The sequence below is a fragment of the Pongo pygmaeus genome, chromosome 13 (assembly GCF_028885625.2).
Source record: "Pongo pygmaeus isolate AG05252 chromosome 13, NHGRI_mPonPyg2-v2.0_pri, whole genome shotgun sequence".
NCBI classification, from domain to species: Eukaryota; Metazoa; Chordata; class Mammalia; order Primates; family Hominidae; genus Pongo; species Pongo pygmaeus.
In genome coordinates, this window is record NC_072386.2 from 18,042,449 (window position 1) to 18,069,049 (window position 26,601).

Sequence of the window (26,601 nt, forward strand, 5' to 3'; positions counted from 1 at the left end):
CAACAGTGTATGAGGATTTCATTTCCTCCACATGCTCATCAGCATTTGGTGTTGCGACCATTTTTTATTTTAGCTATTCTGATAAGTGTGTAGTAATATCTTTATTGTGGTTTTAATTTGTGTCTCCCTGATGTCTAATAATATTGAGCATGTTTTATATGCTTATTTGCCATCTGTGTATCATTTTCAGTGAGATAGATGTCTGTGAATGTGTTTTTGTTGTTGTTCATTTTCTAATTGGATTGTTTGGATTTGTTTTGTTACTGTTGAATTTTCAGTTCTTTATATATTCTAGATACTAGCCCTTTGTTGGATATGTGATTTGCAAATATTTTTTCCCACTCTGTTGCTTGCCTATTCATCGACTCTTAACTGGAATTTTTTAGAGCAAAAGTTTTAATTTTGATGAGATTCAGTTTATCATATTTTCCTTTTATGGATTGTACACATCGTGTCAATTCTAAAAATTCTTTACCTAACCCTAAATTCCAATTCCAAAGATTTTTGAATTTTTTTCCTAAAAGTTTTATAGTTTTACCTTTTACTTTTAATTTCATGCCCTATTTTGGGACACATTTTATATAAGATGTGAGAGTTGATTCTCTCTCACTTTCTCTGACTATGAATGTTCAGTTGCTCCAGAACCATTTGTTGAAAAGGCTATCCTTCCTGCATTGAATTGCATTTTAAATAGTGTTAAAAATTGGTTGAACTTACTTGTGTGGTGGGTCTGTTTCTGCATTCTTTATCTGTTTCATTAATTTGTATGCCTCCACCAATATCACACTGTCTTGAACATGTAGCTGTATAGCAGGGTTGAGTTATTCCTTCTGCTTTATTCTTCTTTTTCAAGATTGTTTAAGTAAGTCTGTAGCTTGCCTCATTCTGTATAAATTTTGTAATAAATTTGTTTATGTCTACAAACATCTTGCTAGAATTTTTATGGGAATGACATTAAACATAATAGCTCAATAAAGAGAAAATTGGTGTTTTACTGTTTTGAGTCTTCCAATCCATGAACATGAGATATCTTTCCATTTATTTGGATCTTTGATTTCTTGCCTCAGCATTTTGTAATTTTTAGCATCCAGAGATTATATGTTTTATAAGTATGCTTAGGCATTTAGTTAGTTTCTTCATTGATGTAAGTGCTGTTGTGCTTTAAATTTTTGTTTACATATGTTCCTTGTTAGAATATGAGATATGATTGTTTCATACTAATCTTATAAGCTCTTTTTTGAACTTAATTTTTTTTTAGATTCCTTGGGATTTTCTATATGGAAAATCATGCCATCTGCAAGTAGAGTCAGCTTTATTTCTTCCTCGTCAATCTGTAGGGAGTTAATTTATTTTTCTTGCTTTATTGCAGTAGCTAGACTTTCAATACTGGGTTGAACTAGAGTGGTGCGGGCAGACATCCTTGCCTTGTTTCCTGTCTTAGGGGAAAAGCATTCATTCTTGTTTCCTATGTTATGTTGAGGTAGTTCCCTTTTATTCCTGGTTGGCTGACAGTTTTTATTTTGAAAGGACATTGGATTTTTGTCAAATGTCTTTTCTGTGTCAATTGGTATTAAAATATTATATTTCTTCTTTTGTCTGTTGATATGTTGAATCAGCTTTGCATAACTAGAGCAACTCCCATTTGGCCATAATGTATAATTTAAAAAATACATTTCTAATGTGTTTGGTTTATTAATATTTTATTGAATATTTTTGCATTCAAATTCATAAGAGATATTGGTATGTAGTTTTCTTTTTTCATATTGTCTTTATCTGGTTTCAGTATCAGGACAATACTGCCTACATAAAATGAATTTGGTAGCATTCTCTAGTCTCCTGTTTTCTGGAAGACATTATGTAAAATTGACTTTAATTTTTCTTTAAACATCTGGTAGAATTCTCCAGTAAGGCCCGGCAGGGTGGCTTACGCCTGTGATCCCAGCACTTTGGGAGGCTGAGGCAGATGGATCACTTGAGGTCAGGAGTTCGAGACCTGCCTGGTCAACATGGTGAAACCCCGTCTCCACTAAAAATGCAAAAATTAGTTGGGCATGGTGGCGCACGCCTATAATCCCAGCTACTCAGGAGGCTGAGGCAGGAGAATCGCTTGAACTTGGGAGGCAGAGGTTGCAGTGAGCCAAGATCACACCACTGCACTCCAGCCTGGGCAACAGAACGAGATTTCATCTCAAAAAACAAAAACAAAAACAAAACAAAACAAAAAAGAATTCTCCAGTAAAACCATCTGGGCCAAGATATTTTTTTTTTCAGTAATTTTAAATTATGAATTCAATTTTCGTAATAGTTACAATTACTTAAATTACCTATTTCATGTTAGGTGAATTGTGGTAGTTTGTACTTTTTGAGAAATTTGTCCATTAATCTGAATTGTCAAGTTGATTTGTGTAGAATTATTTATAGTATTTTCTTATTATTCGTTTGATGTCTCCAGCATCTGTAGTGATATCCACTTAAATTTCTCATATTCGTAGTTTGTCTCATCTTTTTTTGTCTCTGTCAGTCTTGATAGAAGTTTTTCAATCTTACTGTTTTTTAGAACTAGATTTTCGTTTCATGATTTTCTCTATTATTTTTGTTTCAAATTTTATTGAAATCTGCTCTTCTCTTTGTTATCTCCTTCCTTCAGCTTGTATGAGTTAATTTTTTTTTTCTAGTTTCTAGAGGTAAGAACTTACATTATTGGCTTTAGGGCTTTCTTCTTTCCTAATGTAGGCATTTAGTGCTGCGTTTTCCCTATCAACACAGTTTTACCTACATTTCACATATTTTGATATGTTGCATTCTCATTTTCATTTAGTTTTTCATGTAGTTTCATTTTCATTTAAGTATTTTAATAAATTTCTTTGAAGCATATTCTTTGACCTATAGCTTATTTAGAAGTGTATTTTTAAAAATTTCTAAGTGTTTAGAGATTTTCTTTTTGTCTTTCTGGTATTGATTTCCAGTTTGATTCCATTATGCATAGAGAATATACTTTGTGTGATTTTAGTTCTTTTAAATATGTTGAGGTTTGTTTTGCTCCCCGGGATATGGTCTGTCTTGTAAATGTTTCATGGGCATTTGAAAAAAAAATGTATATTCTGCTATTCTTAAGTGGAGTATTCTGTATGTATTTCAATGAGATCCTGTTGGTTGAATATGTTGTTCAGATCTTCTATATCCTTGCTGACTTCTTGTCCAGTAGTTCTATCAGTTGCTAAGAGAGACATTTTGAAATCTGTACTATAATTGTGGATCTGTTTATTTTTCCATTCTGCTCCATCAGTTTTCTTATATTAATAGGCTTTATATTTTTTAGCAATTTTAAGTTTACGTAAAAATTGAGCAGAATGTACTGAAAGCATATGATTTTTATTCTTTAGCTTGTTGATCTGATGGATTATATTAATTAACTTTCAAAGGTTAAAGGCATATCTAGAGTAAATCCCACTTGGTTGTGGTGTTTATTTTTAAACATTGTTGGGTTCAATTTGCTAATATTTTTTAAGGATTGCTTCATCCCTGTTCAAGAGAGATATTTGTTTGCAGTTTACTTTTTTGTAAGGTTTTGCTGGTTTGGATATTAGGGTAATGCTGGCCCATGGAATGAGTTAAGAAATAGTCACTTTGCTTCTATTTTCTGCAACAGATTGTGGAAAATTGGTATCATTTATTTCTCCAATGTTGATAGAATTCACCAGTGAATCATCTGGGCTTGGTACCTTCTGTTTGGGAAGGTTATTAATTACTGGCTTAGTTAAAAAAATTTGTTTCTTTTGAGACTTTCTCTTTCACCGTGTTTTATTATTTAGAAATGTGTTTTTAAACTTTTTGGTATTTGAGGATATTTCAGTTCTCTTTCTGGTATTATTAGTTTAATTCCATTCTGATTCAAGAACATGCCTTTTGTGATTTCTGTTCTTTGAAATTTGGTAAAGTGTTCTGTGGCCTAGAATGTGGTTTAACTTAATGAATTGTGCATTTGTATTTGAGAAGAATGTGTATTCTGCAGTGTCTAGATAAAATGTTCTATAACGCTAATTGAATTCTATTCAGTTAGATCCAGTTGATTGATGGTGCTGTTCAGTTCAAATCTATCCTTAATGATTTTCTTCCTGCTGAGTCTGTCACTTACTCATAGAGGGGTGTTGAATTCTCCAGTGGTAGTAATGGATGTGTCTCTCTGTCCTTGCAGTTCTATCAGTTTCCCCCTAATATATTTTGACTCTTCTGTTGCTAGGTATATACACATTAAGCATTATTATATCTTCCTGTTATATTGACCCCTTTATTATTGTGTAATGCCCTTTTTCATCTCTGATAATTTTCCTTGCTCTGCAGTTGGCTTTGTCTAAAATTAATTTAGATACTCCGGCTTTCTTTTTGGTTGGTGTTAGCATGGTATATCTTTCTCTAGCTCTTCAAATCTACCTGCTATTTTATATTTAAAGAGGATTTCAGTAGACAACATGTAGGTGGATCATGGGTTTTGTTGTTGTTCACTCTGACAGTCTCAGTCTTTTATTTTATTATTATCATACTTTAACTTCTACGGTACATGTGCACAATGTGCAGGTTTGTTACATATGTATCCATGTGCCATGTTGGTGTGCTGCACCCATTAACTCATCACTTACATTAGGTATATCTCCTAATGCTATTCCTCCCCTCTCCCCCCACCCCATGACAGGCCCCGGTGTGTGATGTTCCCCTTCCTGTGTCCAAGTGTTCTCATTGTTCCATTCCCACCTATGAGTGAGAACATGTGGTGTTTGGTTTTTTGTCCTTGAGATAGTTTGCTCAGAATGATGGTTTTCAGCTTCATCCATGGCCCTACAAAGGACATGAACTCATCCTTTTTCATGGCTGCATAGTATTCCATGGTGTATATGCCACATTTTCTTAATCCAGTCTGTCATTGATGGACATTTGGGTTGGTTCCAAGTCTTTACTATTGTGAATACTGCCTCAATAAACATACATGTGCATGTGTCTTTATAGCAGCATGATTTATAATCCTTTGGGTATATACCCCGTAATGGGATGGCTGGGTCAAATGGTATTTCTAGTTCTAGATCCATGAGGAATCACAACACTGTCTTCCACAATGGTTGAACTAGTTTACAGTCCCACCAACAGTGTAAAAGTGTTCCTATTTCTCCACATCCTCTCCAGCACCTGTTGTTTCCTGACTTTTTAATGATCACCATTCTAACTGGTGTGAGATGGTATCTCATTGTAGTTTTGATTTGCATTTCTCTGATGGCCAGTGATGATGAGCATTTTTTCATGTGTCTGTTGGCTGCATCAGTGTCGTCTTTTGAGAAGTGGCTGTTCATATACTTCACCCACTTTTTGATGAGGTTGATTTTTTTCTTGTAAATTTGTTTGAGTTCATTGTAGATTCTGGATATTAGCCCTTTGTCAGATGGGTAGATTGCAAAAATTTTCTCCCATTCTATAGGTTGCCTGTTCACTCTGATGGTAGTTTCTTTTGCTGTGCAGAAGCTCTTTAGTTTAATTAGATCCGATTTGTCACTTTTGGCTTTTGTTGCCATTGCTTTCTGAATTGGTATATTTAGACTGTTTATGTTTAAAGTGATTATTGATACTTGGATTAATATTTGCCATATTGTAACTCTTTTTTATTTGTTTCCCATGTTTCTTCTTTTTTTCCTGAATTCCTTTCTCATTTTTTGTTTTAATTGAGCATTTTATATGATTCCATATCCTCACTTCTATAATATTAATTACATTTCTTTGTAATTGTTTTAGTGGTAACCTTTGAGTATGAAATATACATTATAACAATCTACTTTCAAATAACACTATTCCACTTCATTAATGGTGCTGGTACTTTATAACACAGCATTTCCAATCCTTCTGTCTTATTTTGTATTACATTATTATCATTCATTTTACTTATTCATAGCCATAATCACCCAATACATTGTTAGTATTATTTAGAACTGTTAGCTATTACATCAATTAAGAAGAAGACACTAGATTTTATTTTAAATTTTTTCTTCTCTAATGCTCCTACCTTTCTTTATGTATTTCTGTGTTTTTGACCTATATTGTTTTTCTTTTCTCTGAGGAACTTCTATTAACATGGCTTGCAAGGTAGGTCTACTGGAGAAAGATTTCCTCAATTCTGTTTATCTAAGTCTTTATTTCTACTTTACTATTTAGGATAATTTTACTGGATATAGAATTCTATATTAGTGTGTGTTTTCTCTCAACAGTTTAAATATTTCACTTCACTTTCTTCTTGCTTGCATGGTTTCTTAAGAGAAATCTGGCATAATTCTCATTCTTGCTCCTGTGTAGGTAAGGTGTTTTATTTTACTCTGGTTTATTTCGAGATTTTATTTTTAAAAGATTTTATTTTAATTTTAAGAAAGTCTTCGATTTTTTGCATTTTGAATATGAGATGCCTAGGTGTGGATTTTTTTGTATTTAACCTGCTTGGTGTTTGCTGAGATTCCTGAACCTATGGTTTCATGTCTGTCATTAATTTTGAAACATTCTCAACTGTCATTATTTTAAATATTTCTTCTGGTTCTCAGTCTCTTCCTTCTACTTCTGGTATTCCCATTATGGGTTACATAGGTTACACTGTTTGAAATTGTCCAACAGGGCCGGGCACGGTGGCTTACGCCTGTAATCCCAGCACTTTGGGAGGCCGAGGAGGGCGGATCACGAGGTCAGGAGATCCAGACCATCCTGGCTAACACGGGGAAACCCCGTCTCTACTAAAAATACAAAAAATTAGCCGGGTGTGGTGGCGGGCGCCTGTAGTCCCAGCTGCTCAGGAGGCTGAGGCAGGAGAATGGCATGAACCCAGGAGGTGGAGCTTGCAGTGAGCCGAGATTGCGCCACTGCACTCCAGCCTGGGCGTCAGAGAGAGACTCCATCTCAAATTATTGTCCAACTGTTTGGATATTATGTTTCATTTTTCATTCTTTTTCTCTTTGTGTTTAATGGAAAATTTTCATTGGCATATCTTCAAACTCACTGATTCTTTCCTCACCACTTCCCAGTCTTCCCAGACTTTGATGAGCCCATCAAAGACACTCTACAATTTTTACTTTTAATCTCTGTATTTCCTTCTGATTCTTTGAGATTTCATATCTTTGTTTATAGTACCTATCTCTTCTTGCATGTTGCCCACTTTTTCAAAATAGAGCCCTTAGCATATTGATTATTATTTCAAATTCCTTATGTGATATTTCCAAATCTGTCATATCTGCATGTTTGCTTGATTTGTCTCATCAGACTGTATTGTTTGGCTTTAGCATACCTTGCAATTTTCTGTTGAAAGCCAGACATGTTGTATTGGTAAAGGAACTGAAGTAAGGAAGCCTTTAATGTAAGGTTTTATGTTTATCTGGTTAGTAGTTAGGCTGAATTTGCTCTTTGCATAACTGTGGTGTCAGAGGCCACAGTTTCCTCTAAGGTTCTTTTATTTTTCTTTCTTCCGTTTTGAGTTTCCCCAGAGACTCTGTCTTAAATAGGGTCTAAAATTGACGGCTCTTTCATTTTTAATCTCCTGTTACTATACAGGTAACTTACTGATGTGATGGTAAGGTGCGGGGAGAGGAGAAGCATCCTATACCCTTTTTTTTGATGTTTTTATTTTATTTTAATTTTTTTGAAAGAGTGTCGCTCTGTAGCCCAGGCTGGAGTGCAGTGGCGCCATCTCGGCTCACTGCAAGCTCCGCCTCCCGGGTCCACGCCATTCTCCCGCCTCAGCCTCCCGAGTAGCTACAGGCACCCGCCACCACGCCCGGCTAATTTTTTTGTGTTTTTAGTAGAGACGGGGTTTCACCATGTTTAGCCAGGATGGTCTGGATCTCCTGACCTCGTGATCCGCCCGCCTCAGCCTCCCAAAATGCTGGGATTACAGGCTTGAGCCACCTCGCCCGGCCCAATTTTTTATATTTTTAGTAGAGATGGGGTTTCACGGTGTTAGCCAGGATGGTCTCGATCTCCTGACCTCATGAGCTGCCCACCTCGGCCTCCCTAAGTGCTAGGATTACAGGCGTGAGCCACCGCGCCTGGCCAGAAGCATCCTGTAGTTTTAGGATTAGGTCAGTCCTTTAGAGAACCTGTCTTCCTGGACTGTGACCTTCAGAGTGCTTCTCAGCTTCCTTCCCCTTCCCTTGGGTAAGAAAAGAAGGGTAGAGGGGGCTGGTGCTGGGTATTTCCATTCCCCTAGGTGGTTTAGGCTCTAGTAAACTAGCTTTTTGGGGGGTTAGAATGTTGTTAAGGAGAACATAATGTTCTGCCCTTATTTCAAAAGTGTTTTCTCCTTCCCTCCCCCTGCTGGAGACATAAGAGCATTTTTCTCCTATCTTTATTCTGAGAACTTGATGGGGCTCTTCCTGGAGATAAAACTCTTGAAGGTGTGTTGACCCTCTAAGGCGTATCCCCCACTCTAGGAGTTTTTAATCTCTGTAGTTTGTCCTTGCTCAGTATCCACCAGTCAATTACATTGTAAGTGCTTTTACCAGACTCCACCATCTGCTTTGGCTCCATTAGCTGTGATGCTGTTTTCTCTTGTCTCTGCAGCTTTAGGAGTAATGTTTGCCCTATGACTTTAACTGTGTAAGAAGAACTGTTTATTTTTAGTTAGTTCAGCTTTTTTCTTGTTGTGAGAATGGGAGTGATGACTTCCAGACTCTTAACGTCGTATCAGATTGGAAACCAGAAGTCTCAATTTTTGCCTCATTTTTTTAAGGGTGTATTGTTTCTTGCATATGCATTTATGTCTTCCTGGTGATTTTTTTAAAAATCATTATGTCATGTCCCTGTTCTAGTATTTTTGTTCTGAAGTCTATTTTATGAGATAGCCATTCTGCTTTGTTTCAAATTTAATTTTGCAGAGTGTATTTTTTCCATCCTTTTACTTTTAACCTGCCTATGTTTATTTTGAAGTGAGTTTCTTATAAATTTCTAGTTGTGTTATTTTTTTTTCAGTTGATTCTGCCAACGTCTTAACTTGTTATATTTTAACCATTTACATTTAAGGTAATTTTTATAATTTTCTTACTCGTTGCTTGGTATTATAGTGTACATATGTGACTTTCCACAGTCAACTTAAATATCTTCACTCATAATGAAATATGGAATCCTTATGTCTATTTGGGTCCTTTATCTTCCCCACTTCTAAATATCATTGTCTTGAGTATCATATGGTATTACGATTTTTGTGTCAATTATCATATGTCATTTCAAAAAATAATGATAAGGATAGTCTATTATATTTATCCATATTTCTTCTCTTTTCATTTTTTTCCTGATGTTCCAAGAATCCTTCGTTATAATTTCCTTTCTTTTTGAAAAACCTCCTTTAGCCATTCTTTAGGGAATGTCTGCTAGCGACAGATTATTTTAGTTTTCTTTTGTGTTAAAAAGGTTTTTTATTGTTGTTTTGGAGATGGAGTCTCGCTCTGTTGCCCAGGCTGGAGTGCAGTGGCACAATCTCGGCTCACTGCAAGCTCTGCCTCCCGGGTTCACGCCATTCTCCTGCCTCAGCCTCCTGAGTAGCTGGGACTACAGGCTCCCGCCACTACGCTCGTCTATTTTTCGTATTTTTAGTAGAGACGGGGTTTCACCGTGTTAGCCAGGATGGTCTCGATCTCCTAACCTCGTGATCCACCCACCTCGGCCTCCCAAAGTGCTGGGATTACAGGCATGAGCCACTGCGCCCGGCCTAAAAAGGTTTTATTTCCATTTTATTCTTGAAGGATAGTTTCTCTGGATATATAATTTATAGTTGACAATTCTTTCCTATGAGCCCTGAAAAAAAAAATGCCATTCCTTCTGGTTCTGTAATTTCAGATGAGTAGTCTACTGTCATTCAAATTAGGGTTCTTTTACAGGCAGGTAATGTGTTATTCTCTCAGGCTGCTTTCAAGATTTCTGTTTTGTTTTGTTTCCAAAAAGTTCAATTATGATAGATCTTGGTGTCGATATTTTTGGGTTTATCCTTTTTTGGACTTACTTAACTTCCTACATCTGTGGGTTTATATCTTTCACCACATGTGGGATGTTTACAGCCAGTATTTTTTCAGTACTCTTTCAGCACACTTTCTTCTCTCTTTTTGAGATTCTGATGATATTGTCTGATAGGACCCTATGGCTCAGTTCTTTTTATATTCAGTCTGTTTTCTCTTTTTTGGTCAGGTTAGATAAAGCCTATTGATGGGTCCTCAAATTCAGTGATTCTGTCCTCTGTCTTTTCACTCTATTCTTGAGCCCATTCAGAGTTTTTTTAAAAAATTATGTTATTGTATCTTCCAGTCCTGGGGTCCTAACCTTCCTCTTTCTACCTTTCGGAATTCTCTTCGGTTGTCTTCTGTATTATTTCCAGAATCTATCATTATACTTGGTGGAAATAGCAGGGATAGACAAGTCTACAAGATCTTTTATCAGTCTAGAAGTTCACCCACTTACATCTTTTTGTTACTGCTTCTAAAAAAATACATTTTTACTACTTTATGGGGAATATGGGAGATTTAGATATAAATTTACACTTGTACATTAGGATATAATGAGTGTTTTGCTCTTTAATCTGTGACAGTTTAATGGTGAAGTCGGTAACTTTTAAAGTGGCATTCCGAGAAGAGTATATTAATTTTTAAAAATGTCTTTTACGTTGTAGTGACAAGCTTTTAGCACATTTTTAAAGGATTCCTGGTACTAATTCCTCTTTAAATTTTCCCAGATTGCCTTTTTTTTTTTTTTTTTGGCAGACGGGCAGGTGATGGATAGCGGTGGTGGTAATGAATGCAGAGATCTTATCTATGAATGAGTTATAATTGAGTTGTAATAAGCAGTAAGGTAGAAGCTAAGTTCCAGATCTCAATTCATATTCCAATGGTAACAACCTATTGAAATTTGAAAAACAGCACCAAATGATCAAGCATGTTTAAAAAACTGGTTGAGTTAATCCAGTTTCATTTTCCTCATGCCCTAATCTGTGATGACTGCAACTTGTGGCCCCTGACCCCCTTCCTTTTTTAAGATAGGTGGCCTGACACCTGCTTTTTAAATTATCCTAACTTTACTGTGATGTGCAGTCAGTCCACCGCCCCAATCTTCACTCCCAACCCCTGGCAGCATCCCTTGTCCTAATATGCAGTTCTGTAGATCTGAGTTAGTGTCTGGCTCTGTCATTTAATCATTGTCAGTGCTGAGAAGGAGGCGCACTCGTCAGAGCTGTAGTTGACCCAGGGCACTTTGTTTCTTCGCATGAGAAATCTCTAACCTCAGAGATGAGAAAAGCCTATCAATGTCATTCCTTAACCTCCAAATAAAGAGTCAGGACATCCAATGCAATAAAAACAAATACCTCCAAAAATTAATAAGTACCGACAGAGAGTACTATATCTTTCCAGATGTGTAATATACAGGTAGTTAGCAAAAAGATGGGATGAGATAAATCAATGTCTTTGTATAATAGTAAACTTTCTCAATGAACATTTCATAATTTCAAATAGATTTTATCTTTAGTGTGCAAATTACTCTGGTATTTATTTTAATGGTGAATTTTTTGAATGTTATTTCTATAGAAAGTATGTATCACATGCAACTGACTGATTTCTAATAGAAGAAAAATAGATGGGAATCATTTAAGCCTAGATATTGAAATATTGGGGGAAACACATTGGTTAGCATGCTTAAAGAAACGTTTCAGAGGTAAAACACAAGTGTTTAAGTATAGTCTCATTTTCTCTCTCTCTGCCTCTCACACATACACTTTACACCTGGGAGTAAAGGGAGCTATATGGGGAGGGTGGTAGTGAGAGACAAAGTATATGTCATCTTTCTCATACTTGTCTTTCAGATGGAACCCCACTGAGCTGGTGGGTTGGAAGAACCAATGAAACACACACTTACTGGGGAGGTTCTCTGCCTGATGCTCAAAAGTGTACTTGTGGATTAGAGGGGAACTGCATTGATTCTCAGTATTACTGCAACTGTGATGCTGGCCGGAATGAATGGTGATTTCCACATGATTTCCCTGCACAAAAATGTGGTTTTTATTCTTTAATTATGCATAGTTAATTAAATGTCAGAGAAGCTGGTACAATAAGGTAACTAGATTAAAGTATGTTCAAGCAAGCTGAAATACAAGTTTTGATGAAATATGATCAGTTAATCTAAGGATTAAATTTTATGACCAAAGATTTACTAGTTCATTGTGAATACTATATAATGTGTTTTTTATTTTTCCTAAAATAGAAACAGCTGGTAAGTTTTCCACTCACTGGAAATCAAATATCATTCTCTGGGAAGTTTAGTTAATTAATTAACGTAGTATTCATGTGGCAATTCAAAAAGCAAATTCCTCCAAATCTTTGTCTTAAATTGATTTGGGATATAATGCTGCATATTCTATCTTTCTTTTAGAAATTAACAATATTAACATAAGAAACTCTGAGAGGTCCTGCATAAAAGGACTGTGTTTATTTTGTAGAAGGAACAATTTCCCACACTCATTGAAATCTTTAGTGCAATAGCAAAGCTTCAAGCACCAACTGTTCTGCAGACCACACTTTGAAACAACTAACATAGAATTTCCGGAATTTGAAAATTATTTTGTAAGCTTTCCTTTGAGCAGAAACAATTTTCTCATGTAGATTGCAATGCCTCTTTTTCAGAAGTTCTTTTTGAGGTTATTCTGGAAATGCATATTGGTTTTCTTTTTTTTTATTTGTAATATGTAAATGTTTTCAACCTTTGGGTTCATATCAGCAACTTAAAAAGCATTGTCATAAAACAACTAGATCATGTAGAGTACGTGCTTTAAAAAAAAAACTTAGGCCAGGCACTGTGGCTCACGCCTGTAATCACAGCACTTTGGGAGGCCAAGGCAGGTGGATCACCTGAGGTCAGAAGGTTGAGACCAGCCTGGCCAGTGTGGCAAAACCCTGTCTCCACTGAAAATAGAAAAATTAGCCGGGTGTGGCAGTGTGTGCCTGTAGTCCCAGCCGCTCAGGAGGGTGAGGCAGGAGAATTGCTTAACCCAGGAGGTAGAGGTTGCAGTGAGCCGAGATCGTGCCACTGCACTCCAGCCTGGGCGACAGAGCAAGACTCCACCTAAAAAAAAAATAATAATAATAATAAATAAATAAAAAACGTTAATGGTCAATCCAGGTGTCAGTATAATTGATTTGGACATAAAATAGCTAATCTAAGCAGTAATTTGATTCCTAAAAATTGAGTTGTTTGGCCTGCATGGTAGTCCACTTATTTATTTGGCATAAAAAGTCTACTTTGCATCACTTTAAAAAATATTGTGAAGTTGGGAAAACTCACTTGAATCTACTGGAGCTTTCTATAGAATACATACTATACATTTACATGGATATTATTTTTAATCTTCCTCAAGTTCAAAATTACAAAATGATCATACAGATTTATGAGACACTCTTTTTGAATATTTTGATGTGCAATCTTAATACAACTTTCTCTGACTTAAAAATGAATGCAGTTTTAGTGCAGTGAGTAACAGGAACAGATCTGATCCATAGTTTCAAATCTGGCCACCAGTAAGTTTCAGGTCTGAAGTAATTTCCCATCAGTTAAAATGGTTTTGTACAATATTTTGTATGATGTACATTTTAAAGTGTCTGCTATGATAATATGATGATGTGTGTTAGCTTTGGGCTCTAATGAGACAAACAGCGACCTTCCAATCTTTTAACGGACATCTTTAACAATCCTAGAGGTTTTCATTTCCTCCATTCCACAAGGGGCTCCTGGCTGTGAGGGCTCCAGCCCTCCAGCTCCTGGCTCTTCAGAAGACCTCCAGCTTATTGGTCTGTCCCCACCCCCATTGTCTACAGGTCAGAGAGGAGAGCATTGGCAGGTTATTGCAAGAAAGCCAGAATGGCATACATGCTCGTGGCTTTATAACTTAGTTCGAAGAATGTTAACCGTTTTGTTCTGTTTTTGTTTTGAGACAGTCTCTCTCTGTCGCCCAGGCTGGAGTGCAGTGGTGCGATCTCGGCTCACTGCAACCTGCGCCTCCCGGATTCAAACGATTCTCCTGCCTCAGCCTCCCGAGTAGCTGGGATTACAGCCGAGTGCCACGCCCGGCTAATTTTTGTATTTTTAGTAGAGACGGGGTTTCACTATTGGCCAGGCTGGTCAACTGTTTTTTTGTTACAGAGCCTTCTGTTAGTATTAAGTGCATACTTTATTGTAGACTTCACATATGCTTAGGGCAGTACCCAGAGGAACGTATCACTTGGAACCACCTGTATTGCGTGACCCTCCCATGAACGGAGTTTGAGGAGGGGAATGGGAGGAACTGAGGTGGGTGCAGGTCCTCTGACACCCTTAGCCATGTCACTTCAGCACCGTCAAGGGCTGCACTGGTGTGACAGAAGCCCTGGGCTTTCATTTGGAAAAAAATTTAGGAGAGAAGCCGGTTTTAAAAATTAACTCCCCTCCTACATTCAGAAGGGAGCATTGTGGAGTCATTTGCTTTTTAACCTTATTTTATTTACTTTGCAGCTTCCAGTAGACAGGTCTATCCAACAGTAAGACCATAAGCATTCTGAAATCCTATCCCAGCTCTTGTAGACTATGTTTTGTAAATGTGGGAGTGTGTATGGGGGTGGGGGGGTGGGAAATTACAATTTCTATTTTAGTTTTTCAAATAAAATTGATTTTCCAGTTTATAAAAATGGAATTTACCAGTCTCATGAAATGAAAAGATTTATAATTGTAATAATTTAGATTAAGGTGTAGACATAAGAACATAAATCTTAGTCTTTATTACTTATTTTCTATTACTGAGGTGCCTAGTAAGGTTTTCCTGGTGGAAAGTTTATAATACAAATAGTATTTGGGAATGAAAGTAAAGTGAAAGCTATTTTAAGTCTCTTCAGGCATATGTCCGTTAATGGGGCAAGTAGTATTGTTAATATAAACCATCGCCATTTTTCCATAAGTTGTCCCTGTAATCAGCAACTCGTCTAAAGCATATTACTTAAAAAAAAGTTTATGATCAGACAGTTCCTCAGGCACAGTAAGAATATTCTATCAAGTAACTATAACATGCCAAAGATTTATTATAAAAACAAATATATTTAAAAGGCACTATAATGATTTAAAATATTGAACTATGCTGCAAGTCAATATATGTGTATAAATGTATAGTGGACTATGTTCAAATAGACCAATATATTCTCTAAAATATACATATAACATATAATTCAACTGTCTGCAAAAATCCACAAGTTGTTTTGCTAATATAATGATGACACATGTAACTGTAATATTGTTTTACTTAAGAATTTAAATAGGACTTTTGTGTGATTATCTTAGAGTCCTTAAAAGTAACCACAAATAAAAAGCATAAAATAAGATGGTTTAAATGCATACAAGTGTACAAATAATCATAATAAATATGAGTAAACTGTTCATTTTAAAAACCAGACATTAGATTTTATCATATTGGATTTTTAAAGAAGCTATAGCTTGTTTACAAAAGATAAAATATAAGCACTCGGTGAAGTTGAAACTAAAAGAATAGAAAATATTTACCAAGTAAATACAAATCAAAAGAAAGCAGATATAGCTGTATTATATCAGACAAAGATGAAAAGCATTGTTAGGGATAAACTTGAACTCTATCTAATGCTGAGATAAACTCACTAGAAAGATCTCACTACACTTGTGTATATCATCAGATTGTTTAAAATATATAAAGAAGTGGCAGGGCGCCGTGGTTGAAGCCTGTAATCCCAGCACTTTGGGAGGCTGAGGCGGGCAGATCACGAGGTCAGAAGATCGAGACCATCCTGGCTAACACAGGTGAAACCCAGTCTCTACTAAAAATACAAAAAATATTAGCCAGGCATGGTGGTGGGTGCCTGTAGTCCCAGCTACTCGGGAGGCTGAGGCAGGAGAATGGCGTGAACCCGGAAGGCGGAGCGTACAGTGAGCCGAGATCACACCACTGCACTCCAGCCTGGGCGACAGACCACGACTCTGTCTCAAAAAAAAAAAAAAAGTGTGTGTATATATATCTATATGTGTGTGTGTGTATATATATGTGTATATATGTGTGTATATATGTGTGTGTATATATATGTGTGTGTATATATGTGTGTGTATATGTGTGTGTGTGTATGTGTGTGTGTGTGTGTGTGTGTGTGTGTGTGTGTATATATATAAGTAACAAATATGAAAAGGCAAATTGACACCCAAAACAGTAGAATAATTAACATAACATTTTTGGGAATGAGTAAGTGAAGCAGGTAAGAATATTTTAATATTATAATTAACAAACTTGATATAGCAGCCATATATCGTTTAGTAAGGAAAAATTTTTTTATATAGAATGTATTATACATTATTGTTGAATAAGTATAAAAAATTTTGTAAATGGGTGGAATCTTAACAAATTTTATGGAACTGTCATGATGGAAACTATATTCTTAACTGAAATCAATAATGAATATATAATTTTTAAAACCTCATGCATGTGTCAGTTAAAGACACAAGAGGAAATAAAATAGATGTAAGTGATAAAAAGTTTGGAAAAGAAACAACCCTGACAGATATTGTAGATAATATGATTGCCTACATAGAAAGTCCAAAATAATATAAAGAAATATCAGGAAAAATGAGAGTTCAGTAAGTTTGCTGAATTTATGGTCAGTCAATATTGAGGAATTACTTGAATTTCTATAAAATCATAAAATAATTACCGTTACACACCTAGAAAAATTTTATTTGCAATATTAACAAAAATGTAAATTTCTGTGGAATAACTGCAGTACTTTTATGGAAAAAATTACAAAACTTATTCAAGAGAATTAAGGACAGCCAAATAAATGGATTGACTCACTACTGTCGTGGATAGTATGACTCAGTATCTTAAAGCAGTAGTTCTCAGTCGGGGGTGACTTCGACTCTTGGGACATTTGGCATTGTCTGAAGACATTTTTGTCATTACACAGAGAGGAAGGTTGTTTATATTAGTGTCTATTAATTAGAAATCAGGGTGCTGCTAAGCATCCTACAGTGCACAGGACAGCCCCCACCATAACAAAAAAAATTAGCCCAAAATATCAGTAATGCTGCTGTTGAGATACCCTCTTTTAAAGTTGATATTCTCCTCAAATTAGTCTGTAATTTTAACAAAATCCCAAAAAAGGCCAAGTGTTTTTACTTGTGTGGATTGCAGCAACCTGGTTTTAAAATTCATATGGAAATTAAGGATGAAAGGAAAAGCAAGATAATTTTGAAGATGAAAAATAAAGTGAAGAAACTAGTTCTGTTAGCTGCCAAGACATACTGTATTGCTGTAGTAATTAATGCAGGTTGAATTGGCCAGAAAATAGGCAATTAAACAGAAACTGAGAATCTAGAAATTTTTTAAGTGGGTTAGATGTGGATCATAATGATTTTATTATTGCCGACCTACTCCCCCAAAATAATCATTAACAGTTGGGCTGGGCGCGGTGGCTCACACCTGTTATCCCAGCACTTTGGGAGGCCAAGGCGGGCGGATCATGAGGTCAGGAGTTGGAGACCAGCCTGACCAACATGGTGAAACCCCGTCTATACTAAAAATACAAAAACTAGCTGAGCGTAGTGGTGCACGCCTGTAATCCCAGCTACTCAGGAGGCTGAGGCAGGAGAATCGCTTGAATCCTGGGGGTGGAGGTTGCAGTGAGCAGAGATCGCACCATTGCACTCTAGCCTGCGTGACAAGAGTGAGACTCTGTCTCAAAGAAAAAAAAAAAAGTTAAAAGTTGACTCACCATTTCTCCCTTTTAGCTTTCTTTGCAACCTCCCAAACTTATGTCTCTACTTTGCCTTAAATAAAGTTCCCTGGCAAATAATAAGTAGTAGCTTTTAGAAGTTTTCACACTTCCTAGGAAAGTACAATTTCCAGAACCATAGGAATTTCTAATAAATAAAATTTTTAATAAAATATAAAATAAAAGCAAAAAGTCTTTAAAAATTCTCCTACTGAATTTTTAATACTGCTGCAAGAGATTATGGCACCTATGAAAGCACTATTTCCAAGTGTAGACTATATTAAAAGCTTTAGAAAATAATAGGGAGAAAAGAAAAATGAGATGTCCATATTAATTAGGAAGTTTTGAGGAAGTCTGATAACTATGACAAATCCTGAGTATTCTATTTTGATCTCCAAAGGTTGGGAATCTGCCTGTAACAATAAGAAACTGGTGAAAAACACTGGCTATCTTTATGCTCAGAATGAAAACACCAGACTTTCCAAAACAACTGAAAAAACAAGACTTTATTATAGTATCTTCCCTAATTAAACTGAAATGCACTGTGGATTTCATTTACACATTCTCAGTATTTTGCACAGTCAGTATTAAAAATGGAATGAAACTTGCAGCTCACGTGAAATAGATCTTTTAAAATTCAAGCATCCTCCATAAATAATTAAATTGCATTTTCTCTACTAGACTTTCTTGCTAAAATGATGACCACAGAAGTTGAAATGGTAATTTTTAATGGCTACCACATTAATAAAAAATTTCCTAGACCTACCTCATTCAGCAGGAGACAAATTTCTAGCTTGTCTACCATCAGTCCACTCTAAAGGCTGAATGGTGATGCCTTTAGATAATCCATATTCTGTTCTTTGCATAAAAATGAATAACAGAATCTTAACTAGGTAAAGCAACGGGGTTTTAGTCTGAATTTTAGAAATAAGCTTTCTTTACCATTAAGTGTATTTTTTCAGGGAATAATCTTAAATAATATAGCCATTTTATTTTAGTTTTATGTTTTCCAATTTGAAACTTTGATACCTAAAGTCTTTTATAAAAGAAGTTGATTAATGGGTACAAAAGTCGAGTTAAGTAAAAGAAATTCTAGTATTTGATAGAACTAGAGAAATTATAGTTAACAGTAATTTATTGGATATTTCAAAATAGCTAGAAGAGAATTGTAATGTTCCCACCACAGAGGATAAATGCTCAAAGTGATGGAAATCCCAGTTACCCTGATTTGATCATTATGCATTGTATTCTAGTATCAAAATAGCACATGTGCCCCCAGTATATGTACAACTCTGACATGCCAATTTAATTTTTTTAATTCAGAAAGCCTTATTTTGAAAATACAAAAGTGTTGCAATGATGAAATATCAATTATTGTGATCTTTTGCCACAAATGCATACAAAAGAAGGTTTGAGAACTGGGCAATTTAAAAAATACAGTATTTACTAGATACTGTAGAGTTTCTAACCATAACTGGACTAAGAGTGTTTTGTCTGTAAATCGGAATATACATGCAGTTGAGACATATATGTAATAAAATATAACCAAAAGTATATAAATACAAGCATTTTATTATGTATGCATATATGCAATATTTATTATTGGCCAAATATTTATTACATATACAGTTATATACACATATATAATAAAATACTTTTGCAGCAGAGTAGACAAATGCCTTTATTTTGGCCAGAGACAAAATTAGTGGCATAGCTAAGACCAGGACCCCAGGTTCCCCTAGGGGATCCTCCAGGTCTCTTTGTATTGGACCCAGACGTGTGCGTTTATTTTCCCAGTCACATAATTAATACTCATGGTATTCAATAGGCTGTGTGCTTTCAGAAGGCAGAGACTATATTTTTTACTCTGTGTCCTCAATTCCCAGGACAGTGTCTGTTCGACCAAAGGTGGGCGCTAAGTGTTTGGGGTTTTTTGTTGTTTGTTTTTTGTATTTTTTGAGACAGGGTCTCACTTTGTCACCCAGGGTGGAGTGCAGTGGTACAAACATGGCTCACTACAGCCTCTACCTCCCAGGCTCAAGGGATCCTCCCACCTCAGCCTCCCATGTAGCTGGGACTACAGGTGTGCACCATCACACCCAGCTAATTTTTGTATTTTTTGTAGAGACGGGACCTCACTCTGTTGCCCAGGCTGGTTTCGAACTCCAGAGCTCAAGCAATCTGCCCACCCCAGTCTCCTAAAGTGTTGGAATTACAGGCATGAGCCGCTGTGCCTGGCCTGTGTTTGTTGCGTGAACTACTGGGAGCAGTGTTTCACAGACCACTTTCACACTCATTAGTCTATATATTACTTATAAGGGTGTAGTATGTATTTGGTTTTGAATCTGTGCGATTCATTTTCCATTTACAAAGTTAACAAGGAAAGAAATATCCAGTAATCATAAAAGGACTTTAAAAAAAATGATAAATTAATATTCTGCAAAATGAATATCTAAATCCAGTGTTACTATTTTTATTTGTAATGAATAATCACTTAGATATTATTCTAAGACAATTTTAGAAGGGAAGTTACCTTCTTGATTTTTTCCCTTCTCTGTAATCATTTGGATCAGGAATTGGCAAACGGGTCAGGAATTGATAACCTCTTGCTTTGGGCGAAATCCAGACCACTAGTCTATTTTTGCATGGCAGTGAACTAAGAATGTTTTCTTTACATTTTTAAAAGGTTGAAAAATAAAAAGAATATTTCATGGCATATAAAACTTGTATGAAATTCAGATTTCATATCCATAAATTTTTATTGCAACCCAGCCATGCCTGTGTCTGTGGCTGCTTTCACACTTTGGTGGCAGAGTTGAGTAGTTGCTGTGAGAAGCTGCATGGCCTGCTGAGGTAAGATAGCTTACTGTATGGTCCTTTACACAAAATGTTTGCCCATCCCTGATTTAGAGTCATGGTAGTCTCTGTGCTCCCAAAATACTGAAAATGTTAAGTATTCCGTTAAGCTCTATGATGTTGGTTTCAAATTGAGATAAGAGATCAGAGTTAATTTTGCCCGTATGTTAATCAGAATAATTTTAATGGTTTCGGTGGTTGTTCTTTAGGACTAGTGACACAATAGTCCTTTCCCAAAAGGAGCACCTGCCAGTCACTCGGATTGTGATGACGGACGCAGGCCGACCACATTCCGAAGCAGCTTATACTCTGGGGCCACTGCTCTGCCGCGGAGACAGTAAGTAGTGGCAAGAAAAAGCTTTCTTTTCATAATAACTTTTTTTGGTTATAAAGGAGTAGACAAATGCCCTTGTTCTTGCCAGAAAGAAAATAGTGGCAGTACTAGGACCGGGGCGAATATCAGGAAAACACACATACCATAAAGGCACAGTCAGTACTGAAGATCTGTGTTTCCTTACTGAAGCATTAGTTTATAGAAAATGAATCATCTTTGTTTTAACTTAGTACTTGCTTGGCTGGATTTATTATCAGTTTATTGTATTTTTTCCAGAACAATCATGAGATGAACTGTTTTCTGAATGCTAAGGGATATTTATTCATTGCCCTTATACTCTTCAGACAACTATAGTGGTAGGAAATTATTGGATCACACTCTCTATTTTCTGACCTCTGTACGTACTGTGTTACATTACATGGCACTGAATGTGTATTAATCTCTTTCCTGCAGCATTTTCATTCATGGGTGGCTTTCATGGTCAAGTCCTCCCTCCCCCACCTCAGTGGCGCTATAAGCCCAGGGTTCTTTGAGGATCTACCTACTGCCTAGCACAGGAACTACAACTAAGCTAGTAAAAATCTTCTTTCCCTCAGAAAAATTGTAATAGTGTTTCTTATCCACTAGCATCATATGTTGCTGTGGAGAAGTCTGAGACTAAATGTATTTTCATTTCCTGTTCTACCTCAATGTGTGGAGGCTACTTCTGAGAGAGGTGGTTCAACAAGGAGCCTGAGCATCTCTGTACGTTCTTGCCGAGTGTGCCAGATAGCATGGCGTCTCCATCCCCTAATACCAAGCAGTTTCTGTAGCCAGTCGTGTAGGCAGCTAAGTAGTTCAAAGAGAACACAACATCACTATCAATGCGTACTCACTCCCCAGAGAGGAGGGGGACCGGCTTGTCTCCTGCTTGATGAAGGAGTCCCGGACCCTTGTCTGGGGGCTCCTCATCTGAGATGCAAACCTACCCACTGTGTGTGTAGCATCCACCTGGGCCAATGGATTGTGTTGCCCTGTGAAATTTGGAGATACGGGGAAACCAATGCAAATATTCCGACGCTCGTGCTGCCTGCTGTGCTGTGAACAATAAAGTTCTTTAACTCTGACCCGGAAATTTTGTGTTTTCTGTCAGCATCCATTAATCTGTGGCAAGCTAAATTGTTATCTTGCAAGTAGGGTGAAATCTCAGACTCTTCACAGCTTTTGACAGATATGTTATCCTTCAATTTCAAAAACTTATTCAGAATATGCCTTAGCATTAATTATTCTGTTAATTTTTTCTAAAATGAAATATGCTTATTTTGACCAAAATATTCTGTTCTCTTTTAAGAAAAAATGGTTTTTATTATGCTTTGAATACTTTGTTTCATTTGTTGGATTCTCTGCATCTGGGACTGTTGACTTGTTTCCTTTGCCGCTCATACATTGTTTCTGTTTCTTCCAATGGCTTTAATCTCTTTGTCCTTCTCCTACGCATTCAAATGACTATTCTAAGCTTTTCCCAATGTCAGTAATTTGTTATCAGCTGTGTTCTCCATTTCTAGATATTTCTGATTTATCTATTACCTCTGTGATTTTGTTTGGGTCTTTGATTTTTTTTCCTTAAAAATCATCTTTTTTGTTTAAATTATCTCATATTTTAGCTCTTATTTTACTGAATTGGTTTTTATATTATTCCCATAGTGTGAAACTCTTATGAAATTTTTCTTCCCTTGTGTTCTCTCTTAATTTCCTTCCTCCTTCCCATTCAGATGGCTCCTTCCTTCCTTCCTCCCCCCCTCCCTCTTTCCCTCCCTCCCTTCCTCCCTCCCATTCAGTCTGGCTTTTATACTCCTTCCTTCCTTCCTTTCTTCCCCACTCCCTCCCTCCCTCTCTTCTTTCTTTCTCTTTCTTCCTGTCTCTTTCTTTGTTTCCTGTCTTCTTTCTTTCTTTTTCTTTCTCAGTATGTTTGCACTGTTTCTGTGCTTTTTAAAACATTGTTTATACTTGTAGTGTAAGTGTACACTACAGGTCTCTCTGGCAGGTCTGTCCAGACATTTAATTCATTTATATGGAATGGAGTTGAATTCTTCTTGACATTCATCTCTTCACAATCAGACACATACTTCTTGTCCATTCTGAACTGTAATAGCAGGACTAGAGTTGGTCATCCTATCAATATTTTTTCCCATAATCTAAGAGCTCAAGGGAGGGATCTGTTGAATTGTATCTGATTTACTGGCCATTCTCTGTGCTGTTTTATCTTCAAGAATTATTAAATGTCCTGTGCCAGGCATCACACTGAAGCATGGAGGGCATATCTGCAGGCTTCAGATGCCTCCACAGTTCAGTAATAACCCCTGGAAATTTGTAGCTTTTTCCCCTGCCTATTGATACTCTGACATCAAACACTGGTTTGTAGGTACTCTGTACTTCTAAAAAACATTTTCTAGATTATTTTCTCTCTGGAAATTCACCTCAGCCCTTCATTTCTCTCCAAATGCGGCTGTATTTGTGAGACTCTTCAGGATATGTCATTCACCTTCAGTTTATATCCTACTTTCAGCAAGACTTCTGAAAGTATGGAGAAGAGCAAGTGTGATATTTGAAATATTCCCTTCTCTTTTTGGGAGACGGAGATGGGAGGATTGCTTGAGCCTAGGAGTTCAACACAAGCCCGGACAAGATGGTGAGACCCCGTGTCTTACAAAAAAACTAAACATTAGCTGGGCATGGTGGCCTGTAGTCCCAGCAACTAGGAAGGCTTAGGTGAGATGATCTCTTGAGCCCAGGCATGTGAGGTGGCAGTGAACTATGATCATGCCACTGCACTGTAGCCTGGGTGACAAAGTGAAACCTCATCTCTAAAATAAATAAATAAATTGATTAATGAAGAAAGAAGAAAAATAAAATATTCCCTTCTGTAAAACTTGTAGCTTCCTCTTCCTTTCTCTTTTCCTTTCCTTATCTTCATCTCTGTTTTCTTTAACATAACACTTATTGATTCTTTTCCCTTCTTTTGGGGCAGCTGGGACTAGGGGATCTGCAGGGATAGGGTCAAGGAATGACCACTGGGTTAGAAGCTTGGTTCCACACTGGGAAATGAGCAGATATGTAAATACAGTGAGGAGAGTAGGAGGGACCTTCTCACTAAGGAAACAGTTATACATGTGAGAAGGAGGAAGACTGTAATGAACCCTGTGGTACTGGGTTAAAAACGGAGGTATCCACGTGAACTCATGGATTTTAATATACATAATAGATAACTATAGAATACACATAGAAGAGAGAGACTCTGTGTGTGTATGAGAGAGAGAGAGAGAGAGATACAAATACACATATTTCCTAGCTGACTACTGAGAGGGCTAGAAGCAATGACACCCTAGTAAATAGCCTGCAGATCTGGGCTTCTAATCACCATTTTCTATCATTCTCTGCTAAAAAAGAAACCACAACTCCTTGAAGAAATGGCTGATTCCAGAAATGTGGAAGAGAAAATTTAAGATGAGCCTGGATCATTTTGTTATGACAAAAGGGAAAAAAAAAAGCTGAAAAAGGCATGGGTGTCAGCTTAAAGGAGCTGCCACATTTGAGACAACTTAAGCATCAAAATAAGTTACAGAGTATAAGCCACTGAATAGAATACAAATTCAAGAGTGATGTGAACAAACAAATGGATAAATACACAAATAAATTAGTAAAAGATCAAGAGAAAAGCTATTTCTTGTTTTTTTGTTGTTGTTGTTTGTTTGTTTTTGAGATGGAGTGTTGCTCTGTTGCGCAGGCTGGAGTGCAGTGGTACGATCTCGGCTCACTGCAAGCTCCGCCTCCCGGGTTCACACCATTCTCCTGCCTCAGCCTCCCGAGTAGCTGGGACTACAGGCACCCACCACCATGCCTGGCTAATTTTTTGTATTTTTAGTAGAGACTGGGTTTCACCGTGTTAGCCAGGATGGTCTGGATCTCTTGACCTCGTGATCCGCCCGCCTTGGCCTCCCAAAGTGCTGGGGTTACAGGCGTGAGCCACCGCGCCTAGCTGAGAAAAGCTATTTCTAACGGAGGCATGTCAACCAATTAATGTGGAAGGAATGACAGAGCTTAGAAAATCACCATTGGCAGCCATCAGAATAAAAATTCAATCAGGAGCCATCAATATATTGTAAAACCATTGGATGAAAAAATTTTAAACTGGGTAAAGTTGTGTTTCTGTAACCTTAAAATGTCAAAAATACATGAATTACAAAGAGAAAAATAATAACTTCATGTTGGAGAAACTCGACAAATGCCACTTTACAAGGCAGTTGAAACTAACAGGACCAGTGATGGGCTGATCAGCATTGCTGCCTGCTGCTGCAACACACTGAGAAGAACACAGCGGCCCTTCTGCGGTATTTTTGACAAAAATGCACAACATGAATCCAATCATGAGTATGTCAGACAAATCCAAGTTGAGGAACATTCTGCAAGTCAACTGAAAAATACCAAAAAGTCAAAAGAACACAAAAGATAAGAAAAGACTGACACATTGTACCAGAATGAAGGACACTAAAGAGGCCTCAGGAATACGTGTGATGTGCAGTCCTGGGATGGGTTTTGGACAGAAGGGAACAAATAAGCTTCTTCTTGTTCTTGGTTGTTCTTGCCATGAAAGGAATTAAGACTGTGTGTGTGTGTGTGTGTGTGTGTGTGTGTGTGTGTGTGTGTGTGTGTGCAGGAAAGAAAGCAAGAGTCTGTGTTCTGGCTTCTGGAGTCATTTATCCAACTACCTCCTTCAAATCTCCACTTGGATGCCTAATAGATATCTCAAATGAAACATGTCCCAAACTGAGCTGCTGCTCAAACCTGCTTCTTCAGAATTATTTCCCCTCCCAGTTAGACCAAAAACCCCAAAGTCATCTCAGACTCCATCCTTCTTCTCACATCTTACCGAGTTCTTCAGTAAGTTCTGTTGGTCGTACCTTTGAGGTGATTCTGAACTTGACCCTGTCCCTATTGTGTTGCTGCGCAATCTCCCAACTGGTTTCATTGCTTTTGCTTTGCTTTTGTTTGGCCTTCTCTGAACACAGAATTCTAATCCTCAACATAATCACCATTTAGCTCTTGATGTCATCAATATATGACATGGATGCTCAGAACCCCCAGTGAAAGCTCATATAGATTCTATTAATGTATTTAGCAGTCATAATCCTGTATCAAATGTAACTTATTTCTGTTTCATGACTTTTTTTCGTTTTGTCGTTTTCTCTATTGTAAACAGAGTCATTTTGGAATTCAGCTTCCTTCAACACTGAGACTTCATACCTTCATTTCCCTGCTTTCCATGGAGAACTCACTGCTGACGTGTGTTTCTTTTTTAAGACCACAGTTTCCTCTGGGGTGTTTATGGAGAACCTGGGGATCACAGACTTCATCAGGATTGAGCTGCGGGGTAAGCTGGCCACTCTGGACAAGTCACAGGATACCCATCATTTAGCAATAAAAGCTTTAACTCAATAAAATGTTAGTATTTCATTCTTACTTTGTGATTCTATTTCATTATAAAACACTAAACTTCTATGATTTTAGGTAATTTTTTTTTTTTTTTGAGAGAGGGAGAGAGAGAGGATTTTGCTATGTCACCCATGCTGGAGTGCAGTG

The 26,601-nt window shown here is 36.9% G+C and overlaps 1 protein-coding gene across 1 annotated transcript in view; it reads left to right on the top strand.

Moving 5' to 3' along the window:
• Window positions 1–26,601, top strand: part of LOC129044594 (contactin-associated protein-like 3) — a 237,117-nt gene that overhangs the window by 177,073 nt on the left and 33,443 nt on the right. The window contains 3 exon segments of the mRNA XM_054502601.2: window positions 11,855–12,011; window positions 20,861–20,988; window positions 26,222–26,392. Of these exon segments, the coding sequence (XP_054358576.1) occupies window positions 11,855–12,011; window positions 20,861–20,988; window positions 26,222–26,392 (456 nt within the window).